Raw genomic sequence first — 12,365 nt, 5'->3', positions numbered from 1 at the left:
AAGTGATTTTTTAAAAAGCTTACAGACACCCCCCGATTTACGCAATTGTTTCGTTCTGGAAAGCCTTGCGTAACTCGGATTTTGCATAAGTAGGAAACGTATACCTGTATGTTATGCAAAAATTTCCACAACTCGAAAATCCTATTTCTGGCTTATGGAACTTTTTCCATAAGTGCGAATTTGCGTAAGTTGCGTCTTGCTAACCCGGGGAGCGTCTGTATTTGAGTTCAGATATTTTAACTTTTAATTTTATACCAAACAATATTTTAAGAAATAAAAGTATCACAACCAAATTAAGACTAAACTTTTTAAATAAATTTATTAGATCACATAAATATTGTTTGCAACTGATACATTTATCTGTTCCCTTTTTCATGTCCTTGGCACACAATATAGCTCTTACCATAATATTTACAAAACTGGTGTAAACATCCATGGAAAATAAAATGAAAACAAAGAAGTGCTAAGTATGTAGTAGGTCAATAAATAGCAAAATGGAGTGAATATTGAAGGACAAGTTGTTCATTTGTCTTATATTAAAGATTCAGCTATTACATGGGTAAAAGAATAGTTCACTAAAAAAAAATTAAAAAAAGGTTAAAACTTGATTCTTGATTCCCATTTTTCACTACTGTTGCATTTTAACAAAAACTATACCATTGTTTTATGAAGTTCAAATCTTAAATGATAGTTATTCAACGCAATTTTATTACTTTAGGCATCAGCTGTTCTGGTTCACATAAGGAAGGTTATACATCTATGCTTACAAGTTAGTGGTTTTGAAATCCAAACAACAGTTCTCATTTTTTCAGTTCCCAATCACCCTTCCAATATGGCACAGGAGACCCTTAATGGGCATTAATGTAGAGTCTGTTCTTCATGAAGATGATATTAGACAGATGTTGCCTGATACCCGGATAATGTTGAATGTGATTAAACCAGCGAGACACATTGAGGTATTTCTCCTTCTCTTGCACTGTAAGCTCAGCCTAAAGAAGGGAAGAAATACAAGATGTTAAATAATCATATCCCTATTAACGCAGAAACATATGATAAGTTACAGGAATAAAAAGTAGTTTTATAAAGTCAGTTCTTAAATAGGATGAAAAATTATGACAGTCTAGCAGTGCAGTACATTGATTTTATATTTTTTGGTTGTGGAGTTTTAAAACCATATGTTAGCTTTATGGAACTCTGAAGATTTTCAACCATAATTTACATAATTCAACATAAAACAGAACTGGAGGCTCAATTGTATGGGTTTAAAGCAGAGATTACAAAGCATAGAGGCCTGGTTCTTGTTCCAGTACTGCTAGTAAAGTGAAGAAAGGCTGGAATTTAGCATGTTTAGCAAGGGATTACTATATAGTATCCTTAGGAAAAGTTCTGAAAGACATACAAGTAATCCTCACTGTTGAGCTCTAGTCTAGGAAGCTGTCTGTTGAACTGCAGTCTTGCATTTCAGGCCAAATGCTTAGTTTACATTTTTAAAAAGCAGTACTGAACAGACGGATGGACTGTTTCCAAGCATATTCAAGACAAATGAATTAAAGACATGCTTCTAATTTTTTTACCGTTTGACCTAAGAGTGTCAGCAATAGTTGCTGGGTATGGTTCAACAACTCTAGAAAAGTCCGTAAATGCAACTGTCACATGCAACAGTAACTTATTTTCTTTAGATGTACTCAGATTACTAGTATCTAGGACACAAGTGGCATCATTCAAATCGTCACAACCAAAAGCTATAGACTGAGGATCTGTCCACATTAGAAATATAACCATGAATTAGTAGGGTTGTCTGCCATGGTTAGAGGTGCATATGTGTAGTAATCTGCATCCTGACGACACTAGCCCCTAGTGCAGTTGTGATGAAGCAGCACAGAACGATGTCCTGGGGAGAGAGCTGGCCAGTAAGAGGGGGCTCAGAATCCACGTAACAGAGCCCTGCGCAGATACAAATTTATATCTGTGGATAGAAATTGGTATCCGCTGAACCGCAGGGCTCTCTCGGGAACCGCAGTGGTGAAAGGAGCAGAACATGGGGCTGCCACTCCCAGGAACCAGCACCCCATGCCGGCAGCTCCTCCTGTGAGGCTGTACCACCCCATCCCCATCCTCTGATGCGGCTGTACAGACCCCAGACAGGAGACACAGTCATGCAGACAGCTGCGTGGAAGGGATGGGGTGGTACAGTCACACGGCAGGAACTGCTAGTGCGGGCTCCTGGAAGTGGCGGCCTCACATTCTGCTCCTTTCGCCGCTGCGGTTCCCAGGAGAGCCCTTCAGTTCAGTGAATACCGATTTGCATCCGCGCAGGGCTCTACTGACAGGGAACTGGGAAAAAGCTATTGGAGAAGGAGAAGAACGGAGATATGAGCTAGCGGATGAACTGAAGCCTGGGTAGGCGGGGAGGTGATAAAAGGAAAGAAGAACAGGAGAATAAAAGTAAGGGATTGGGAAGTGAGAAGGAAAATAGGAAAGTTTTCATGTCAGAACCGGAGGGGGGGGGGGGGAGGGGGGAAGACCTGGGTATGTGAGCAGGCAGACACTGGTAGAGAGGGGAAGTAGAAGGAAATTCTCTCTCTCTGATACATCTGTAGATTTTATCAAGGGGGGAAAAAACCTGAAAGGAAATATAATTGGTGTGGGGAAAAAAAAAAAAAAAAGATCAAAAAGCTGTGTTTGATGAAAACAGATCCTGAAAATGGTAAACAAGAAGCCCACCCACAAAAGATCTAAAGTGTATGAACAGAGAGAATGACTGTTTGAACATCTATTGAAGGAATACAGTTCAAAGGTGCCTAATGGACAAGTGAGGGCCACTAGGACCTGCTTGTGGATAAACTCAGTGAAAACGCGTACAGCCACAGGAACATCAAATCTAAGGAACACTTCAAGTCGAAGAGAAGCAAGGAACAGGACTGTAAGAGTGGAGCTGGACTTACCACCAAGGAAAGGAAAAGTTGATTATCCTCTGAAGTGACACAGTATATTGTTCTCTCTAGTTCTTGTTAACAACAATGCATTTGGTACTAACTGCACAGTGTGTACAAGCTCACAAAGGTTAATGAGTTGGTAACCTATAGTTTATTATTATAAGTAGCAAGTCATTGGTAATCTTATATATTATTTATGCTCCTGGTATAATTTTTGGGGTTTCCCTTATAAAGTTCTAAAGAATTAAAATTATCCCTTTTGTCTTGGTTTGCGCCTCTGCCTCGCCTTACAATTAGGATAGCCTTGCCTAGCCAGGTCACCACATATGTTCAACATTTTAAAAGAGTTTTCAAGTAAAGACCTTAGGGTTATTGGAATAATCTAGTTGTGAACGTAAATTAACTGGCCATGGGAAGATGAAACTAGAAGGAGCTTCCAGGGCCATTATGCTGACTTTATATCCTCCCTCCTTGGTGCTCGTGTAGTAGTTGCGAACAGGATTTATTTGCGACCAGCCCATCAGTAACCATCTTAATAATGAACAGCTTTAAAAGCTGCCTCAATGTATGTCTGAAGATTGGAGTAGACACACTCCAGGATGAGGACTACAGAGGTGAGCTTTCCTCCACTTTTGCATTTGTTTACATTGCATAATTCTTGGTTGCAGTCAAGAAATTGGCCCAAGATTCTCAATGAAATCTAATTACCATTACATTTTCTTTGAAGTCAAAGGCACGGGAGACGCACTGAAATTCTGACTGTACTGCTGGTTCTTCACTGTCTATTCTCCTTTCAGTAGGATTAGGATTTCTCTACAATCGTCCCATTACTATATATTTTTATTTTTTATTACCCTTCCTAGCTCCTCCATTGCCAGCTTAATTTCCAGCATGCTTTACAAATGCTCTGTTCCCTCTCCACATCCTTCCATATTAACTGACCTAGTAGTGAGGGACTCAAAAATTAATTAAGCCCAGAAAGGTAGACAGCAATCTACTATGAAGGGACCAAAGAAGATCTTCAGTTGAACCTGCCATATCAGACTATATATACACGTACAGATAGAAGCCTGTTTTCTTCTTCCAATCTATGAATAAAAATTAGGTGTGCGAGAGTGACATTATTCATTCTAAAAATCTTTAAAAATATAGTGACCAGAATAATCAGTTCAATTCACTAACTACACATAATGCTTCCTTTGTTTAATGAGTTTTAAATCCACAACATATTGTGATACATTTTCTGGACACATAAGGTGAAAAAATTTTTAAGGTAGTTTATTTAACACAAAAACCTTTTAATTTTTGTGCACTTTCAATTGAATTTCCATCCAAAAAGAGCTTTACACAAATCAAAAGTAACAAATGAGTCATCTAGTAAATAAAGAATGATTCATTCACCATTTTCTAACATAACAGAAAATTGAAAATTAAGTATCTGAATAAACGTAGATTAAGCTATATAACTGCTAACAAATGTTTATTGAGTTAGTATATCCTCCTGGTTAGCAAGCAAAGAGCCAATTTTAGTATAAAGGCTATACTTTAATTGCAAATCAACATGTTTTAATGGTTACCAACCAATTAAAAAAAAAATCAACCTCTCTCAAGAAGATAACTAAAAAATACAAATGCAAAACATGATTAAAGTTGATGATTTAAATCAATCCATGCTGGCCAGAGCATATGTGAGTATTGTGCTAGAGGAATGTTCCAGTGGGATATTACTGTATCTGAAGATATGCCCTCACAGCATGTGAACACTGACTGTTCCAAGTTTAGTTTGGAGCTGGAAGCCACATAGAAGATATGTCAGCTCCAACTTGCTGGATAATAGGAGCAAAGAGGGGAAAAGAAGGGATAATTCTGAATAGTTTCAGTAGCTAGAGTCTCAAGCTGAGCTTCATCTTGTAACAGTCAACTTTTGGGACTGCAAGTGTTGGCTGTAACAGGCACGTTTCCCCCATAGTACTCTATCGTAGAGCTGTACCGCACAGAACTAGAGTGAGAGATGTAAAGATAAGAGGGCATGGGGATAGTAAAAATACCAGAGATTGAATGGGGTGGGATAGAAGTAGGGAAGAAGAGTAGAAAAGAGAACATTTCCTCTTCACAATATTGATTTTCCAGAACTGCCTTTGCTGAATTACTGTAACTCTGAACTAAGCCAAGCACATCTCTGAGCCCAATAGTCCTTTCAGCAGCTTGGAAAAAAGTAGATTTTGCAGCATCACTTACAGCAGACACCACACATCCCTAGATAAGGGAACTCACTTGCCAGAATGCAAACATACTATTGCCACTATATTTCTGCAAAAAATTCAACAATTCAAACTCTAATCCCCTTTTCTGGTCCATTCCAATTTTGTTGAAACTTAATTAGCAAGCTTGCCTCCTACTGGTGCAGAAAGGTGAAATCAGCTCTGCATACTGCAACTGACATCACTGATAGAAGTACACAAACACTTAAATGAGAACCCATTTTTTCTGCTGCACTAGAAACACAATTAAATCAGCATTATCCATGTAGAAAAGAACAAAATTGGTAAGAGAAAAATTTCAGCTTTTTAGAGACCTGACAAACCAAAAAGTGAAAGCTATTAAAAGCAGCATAGAATGGTCTTTTAATTAAAATACCCTGTAAAACTGCGTGAAGTTCCCCATATATTGGGCACTCAATGACATGCATAGAAAATACACCTCTGATCACATATAATTGTCCTAAATATTCAGTGTAGTTTGACACTGGTACCCAATATAAAGCAGCAGCACAATTTACAAAGCAATGAAGAGTATGGCAAGAGCAATGTGTATACACCCTGAGGCCTTACAAAATTCAGTATTTAAAATATAAAACGTACTGGAACATTCTGGAGCAAACTATGGTATTTTAGTAGCAGCACGGCAGTTAAATGTGTCCTTTTTTTGGTAAAAACCTACTTTTAATGGGGAAGACACTGGGCCCTAAAATATGGAATTCCACTGAAATTTAGCAGACAATGGGCCCAAGATTCTCTCACACTAGTAACTCCAAGACTTCAATAATTATTTTTGATTTACAAAAGTGAAAAAGCAGGAGGATTAGTTCTACTAGGGGCTGTTTAGCGGAGTGAAAAAACAGAGGGCAAAAATATCTATTCTGAAAACGAAACCCCTTTTGTACTCTTGGAAAAAAAATGGGCAAGATATTTTACCTTATTTACATAATGTACTCTGCTGGTGCAGTATATTAAAAAGCACTTTGTGGCATGCTCTAGTTTTTACTCAGATTATAACTCTTAGGTTAATTGTTCAGAGATCATCTCCATGGCATTTTTACAACATTTTGTTATAGATGGATATTTTCTGTTCTTCCTCATTAAATTAGATAATTCCCCCAAGTTAAGAAAAGCTGCTGTTCTGCTATTAAAATAATTATCTGCTATTAAAGCAATTTTAATAGCAAACAAACAGCCACTCAATTTAAGGATTTTTTTAAAGGAGGAAAACCCTTGATATTTCTATGCAGAGCTGATGAAGGCTCACCAAAGTAGTCATTATACAATAAGCCTAGATTTTCTGAGTTTCTGAAAGGACTATAAATTACATTCTTCAAAGAGTATAACACTTCAATGGCACTGTGGTTACAGACAAATTCTCACCCTCTAAACTCGGTGAGACTCTTGCCCACAGAGTTGTTTATGTACCAAACACTTTAGCATGAGAATAAGGATATCATGAGAGCTCAAACACTTGTACAAGTTTAAAAGTGCTTAGAAAAAACATGGAGGGAATGGAGGGGAGGGAGGGAAACAGTAATAATAACTTGACAGTATCTCACTGGGATGGCTTGATAAGACACCTGACAAATTTAGCAATACTTTGATAAAAAAAATGCGATATCAACTTCAAGTCAGATCCTGCAGCAAAGTCAGCAAGACTATGCGTCATAGAGAGCCACTACATGCAATAGTAAGGATTTATAGGCTCCGGCCCCTAACTTTAAATAGTATTTGTTATAACAGAATACAGAAGTAAAGGAAAAATGGTAACTATTTGTTATGGCTGTTTTATCTCTTTTTTAATTTTAATTAAAAGTCACAGAGTCGTCATGGGCAAAAGTCATGGTGATCAGTAAAACATCCTAAGAATCATTAATGTTGTTTTGTACCCCCAAATAACATTTATTTCCCCGTTTTGTGTAAATAGATGTTAAGGAGTATTAGCAAATAATTTCAGCTCAGTATTAAGACAAGATGGAAGTTTATTAATGGACATTAACCAAAACATTTACTGGAATATGAACAATAAATGCTGGATAAGTAGTTCAAATATTAATGAACTTGAATTGGGAACTGATTTTTCGTTCTCATACTAAGTTTTTCAGCCAGTCTTAAGTTGGGGACCTGCATGTGAGCAGAAGGCCATCTTCGCAGTTTATTAGATAGAATTCATATTAGAGTAATTTATTTGATCTGAACTTGTTTATTTGATATGAACCTGATACTCTGATTGAAACTTTTATAGTTTTATTTTTGGTTAGACAGAAAATTCTATGTTAAGTTCAGAGGTAGTTTATTGTGTGATATATTTTCTTATTTTTATTTTTTCGTTATGGCTGATTAATGCAGTTTACGAACTGGAGAGTAATCTTAAGTCTATATCTTTATCTCAGGCAACACTGGGATGTTAAATAGAACTAATCAGACATTTTACTGATTAGTCCCCAAATATCCTCATACAGCATAAGCACCCCAGTTCCAACTTATAGTGTACAGATATAAAGGTTGTTTCCATATCAGAGACAATTTTAGTAAAACTAAACTAATAACCCATGGAGGAATTAAAGTTTTTACTGAAAGCTCTATCCTTACTGAAAGACTGTCCTTTTTGTCCCCTAGCAGTACTGCTAACCTTCTGTTTTCTCTGGAACCCATGATTTAACTTGTCAGCTCTACTCTATTTTTCACCAAATTTATCTACCCCCACAAAATGTACTCAAAAAATGTCTAAAAACATGAACTCATGACTCCCATGTCAAAAACGTAGTTGTACATAGGATTGGAAGAGACTTCTTGGCTCATATAGTGTGGGGATATCAAACTCTTCACATAAATACACCATGTGGCCTATTTTATAAACTCAGATTCTGCAGAACCCAAGATTTTATTTATATCTCAGTTTCTAAACTTCCTGGTTGCAAAGATAATTTTTAACATGTTAAATGAAAGTGAAAAGATGATGTATAGTTTTCACTAGTTTGCTAACAGCCTGAAAATGGCAGATGCGAACACCACTTTCTTCATTCACCTCATTGTAGTGTTAACTCTACAATAGTTGGAACACTAATATTAAACTGTTTAATTACTGACTGTGTTAGCAAATAGGGAGATGGAAGGAATTGGAAGTTATTGCCCACGGGGAATTGCAAAGTGAAGAAAAAAAGGAAAATGAACAAAGGCACAGGGAAAGGGAAGAGGAAGGGAGAATATGAAGCAAGAGCAAAAAGAGAGTAAAAGTATCAGCAGTGCTAAAAACAAGCAAATTTTCCCAATGAATGAGGCTGAATGCAACAAAAAGTGTTTTTAGATTTCTTTATTTATTAAAAAGTTTGATTTCTTCACAATAGTCATACTCTGCCCTTGATCTTTGTACTAACCTACCACTGACAGTGGGAGATCAAGTGTTTACTGGTAGTATGTAATCTGAGGCAGTACTGTGTAATCAGATTCTTTTAACAAATTTCTGGGTGGAGGGAGGGAGAAGAAGGGCAACTCCTTTGTCCTCCTCCCATCCTTATTTCTGCAGCCAAGATTAAAGGGAAAGAGCTGGGAACTGTTCTCTCTTTGGGGGGAGAGGAGGAAGGGCATGCAGATCAGCTCCTTTTCCAACAAGCAGAAGGGGCTGGAAATGGGAAGAAAGAAAATCTTCAAAATTTCTCATGGCCTACTAGCCAATACAGATCCCAAAAGGTGGCCCACAAGATAGGGTCCCAGGAGCGGTACTGCATTAAGAAGCCCAGCACCTCCCTCCCTGAAGTTTGAGTAGGGCAATGTCATCACAGGTACTCCCCCACCTCAAAAAACAAACACCTTCTCCCACATAAAGTTTTAAAGTTATCTGTCATTTTAAATTTAAGTACTGACGTCTGGCTATATCCATAAGGCTACAATATTCAAAACAATTTGTTCTTTGTTGCACCTAGATTTCCTCCCTATTTGTATCAGGTCTGGGATAACTACCCCACTATTTGCACTTTCTACTTTTTGAGACAGGAAATATCTTCCAAGAAATTTAAAAACATTTTTAGACATCAATATTATTCTGCATACTTTTCCCAACCAATATATGGATGGTTGAAGTCACAGTCCAGGAGAACCAACTCATTTGTTTTTACCACCTGTTCTATTTCCCTAAGCAATACGTGTATCTTTTCCTCTTGATTAGATGGTCAACTCTGGAGCAAACTCTGAATTTAAACATGCTTGATTTTCTTCATCTAATTTTTAACTGTACTATCTCACTTGTATTCTTACATCCTCTATTACTTTTATAGGCAGTATATAAATCCTTCATATGATACATAAAAGGTAACCAATCTTAACAACATAATCATACACTAGAATACTAATATTCTATGAGATCACCTTTTTTCACACAATTAATTCCAAGTCAACTGATTATCTACTCTAACATTTTAATAAAATCATCCAAGATAGAACCCCTTTCATTTGCTTCCTTAATCCTTTCTTTTATTTTCATTCCTGGACATTTCTACAGATTGCAATTAAATTTACTCTGAATCAGGGACAAGATTATTTTTCTAAAAGCAGCACATTTTATAATGGTACTGGCTAATCTATCTTGTTGCACTATCCCTTTTCCTCATAGTGTTTATTCTGAAAAATAATTATCTGTACTTTCTACTTTAGACCTTTGACTAATCCTATTCAGATTTTTCCCCAGGAAGTAAGAACCCATTTTCTGTAGCAACATTAATTCTTTATAGCATAGGAAGTATCAAAAACCACCACCTCAGACACTGATTTACCTCCATGATATTACTCCTTCCTTCCTGTCACTACCATCCTAAATTCACTGTTCTTTTTATCATCATGTATGATCAAGTCTTATCAAATCCTGAAGCCTGAGCACTCTTTAAAAAAAAAAAAAAAAAAAAAAAAAAAAAATCTTGTCACCACGTTTGTACATCCTTCTAGCATTTAGCTTATCTTCACCTGCATCTTCTCGGACCAGGTATCATTTCACCCATGTTATCAAGATCAAGGTTTTGCCTTAATTTTTTGTCACTAAGTTCTTCCAGTTTTATCCATTTGTTTCCTCCTCCAATTCTGTGAATGGTAATGATACAAACTTTTGCCACCAAGTTAGGATAGTCAGGAAATAAAAGGCACATGTAGTGTCCTTATATCGCATTATATAAAGGACAGTTTTAAATCTATTTATCCAAACACTACAGATGACATTCCCTTTGCCTGTTCCACAGCTAAATACTACTTTAAATAGGGAGCCACATTTAAAGGCAAATTAATCTCAAACACTTGCACAAAACTCTGCCCTTTTATCAATGTTAATTACAGAATGGAAAAAGTAGTATTTCTACTTAGCTAGCACTCTTCTAAAGCAAGAAATGTTTATTACTCACATGCATTAATGATTATGATTGTTATAACAGAAAAGTAATTAAATATTACTTACTATGATGTGATGTAGCCCATAGTACATTAAAATATCTGCTAAAGTAAAGTTGTTTCTGGCAAGGTAGACTTTGTCTTCAAGGTATAAGTTAAGATCCTAAAAGAAAATAAAAGAATTACAAAGTCAATACAATAGCAGCTGGACAGAATATTAATGCAACTGATGATATATCCTCCTAAGAATTAGAATGCTTGAAAAACTGCCTCTTAGGTCAATTTAGATCAGTTAATAAATTGTCAGCTAGTCACAATAGCTGAAACAGTCTTAATTATTCTCAAACAGAAAAGACTTTGTTAGGAAGAGTTGGGGTATGTCTACACTACGAAATTAGGTCGATTTAATAGAAGTCGATTTTTTAGAAATTGATTTGATACAGTCGATTGTGTGTGTCCCCACTAAGCGCATTAAGTCGGCGGCGTGCGTCCACAGTACTGAGGCTAGCGTCGACTTTCGGAGCGTTGCACTGTGGTAGCTATCCCACAGTTCCCGCAGTCTCAGCCGCCCATTGGAATTTTGGGTTGAGCTCCCAATGCCTGATGGGGCAAAAACATTGTCGCGGGTGGTTCTGGGTACATGTCATCAGGCCTCCCTCTCTCCGTGAAAGCAACGGCAAACAATCATTTCTCGCCTTTTTTCCTGGGTTACCCGTGCAGACGACATACCACGGCAAGCATGGAGCCCGCTCAGCTCAGTGTCACCATATGTCTCCTGCGTGCTGCTGGCAGACGCGGTACTGCAACGCTACACAGCAGCCTCCCCTTGCCTTGCCTTGCGGACAGCAGGCAGTGCAATATGACTGCTAACTGTCGTCGTCATCCCGTGAGTGCTCCAGGCCAATCTCGGTTAGGTTGGTCGGGGGCGCCTGGGCAGACATGGGTGCTCCTAGCCGGCCTTGGTGAGGTTGGTCGGGGGCGCCTGGACAAAAATGGGAACGACTCCAGGTCATTCTCTTCTTTAAGTTTCGTCTAATGGAGATTCAGTCCTGCCTGGAATATCATGCCAGCTGGAGGCTTCTGCCTCAGGCTGCTCTCCCAGTCGGCAGCACCGTGTGGTCGCACCTACCCCAGCCTACCCCTTGCTCCCATGGCTCATGAAGCCTGGACAGTAGCAAGGTGCAGTTCAACTATAGGCTGAACAAGTGCATAATGGTGGTAGAATGTGCCTTTGGATGTTTAAAAGCTCGCTGACGCAGTTTACTGACTCAGTTAGACCTCAGCGAAAACAATATTCCCATCGTTATTACTGCTTGCTGTGTGCTCCACAATATCTGTGAGAGTAAGGGGGAGACGTTTATGGCGGGGTGGGAGGTTGAGGCAAATCGCCTGGCTGCTGATTACGTGCAGCCAGACACCAGGGCGGTTAGACGAGCACAACAGGGCGCGCTGTGCATCAGAGAAGCTTTGAAAACCAGTTTCATGACTGGCCAGGCTACAGTGTGAAAGTTCTGTTTGTTTCTCCTTGATGAAAACCAGCCCCCTTGGTTCACTCTACTTCCCTGTAAGCCAACTGCCCTCACCTCCCCACTTTGATCTCCGCTTGCAGAGGCAATAAAGTCATTGTTGTTTCAAATTCATGCATTCTTTATTAATTCATCACACAAATGGGGGGATAACTGCCAAAGTAGCCCGGGAGGGGTGGGGGAGGAGGGAAGCACAGGGGTGGAGTAGTTGTAGGGGCACCCCCTAGAATGGCATGCAGCTCATCATAGAAGCCGCATGTCTGGGACTCTGA

General features: G+C 38.4%; 1 protein-coding gene across 1 annotated transcript in view; it reads right to left on the bottom strand.

Annotated features, from left to right (window-relative positions):
* Window positions 1–297: 297 nt before the first annotated feature.
* The window catches only part of EEF1E1 (eukaryotic translation elongation factor 1 epsilon 1), a 31,632-nt gene continuing 19,564 nt past the window's right edge, over window positions 298–12,365 (bottom strand). The window contains exons 3-4 of the mRNA XM_065398798.1: window positions 10,635–10,730; window positions 298–989 (exon numbers count right to left, since the gene is read on the bottom strand). Coding sequence (XP_065254870.1) covers window positions 849–989; window positions 10,635–10,730 — 237 coding nt within the window. The 3' untranslated portion in view covers window positions 298–848. The remainder of the gene's footprint in view (window positions 990–10,634; window positions 10,731–12,365) is intronic.

The sequence above is a fragment of the Emys orbicularis genome, chromosome 2, assembly GCF_028017835.1.
Source record: "Emys orbicularis isolate rEmyOrb1 chromosome 2, rEmyOrb1.hap1, whole genome shotgun sequence".
Classification (NCBI taxonomy): Eukaryota; Metazoa; Chordata; order Testudines; family Emydidae; genus Emys; species Emys orbicularis.
The sequence above is the reverse complement of the archived record's forward strand: the minus strand, read 5'-3'. Positions and strand labels throughout refer to the sequence as shown.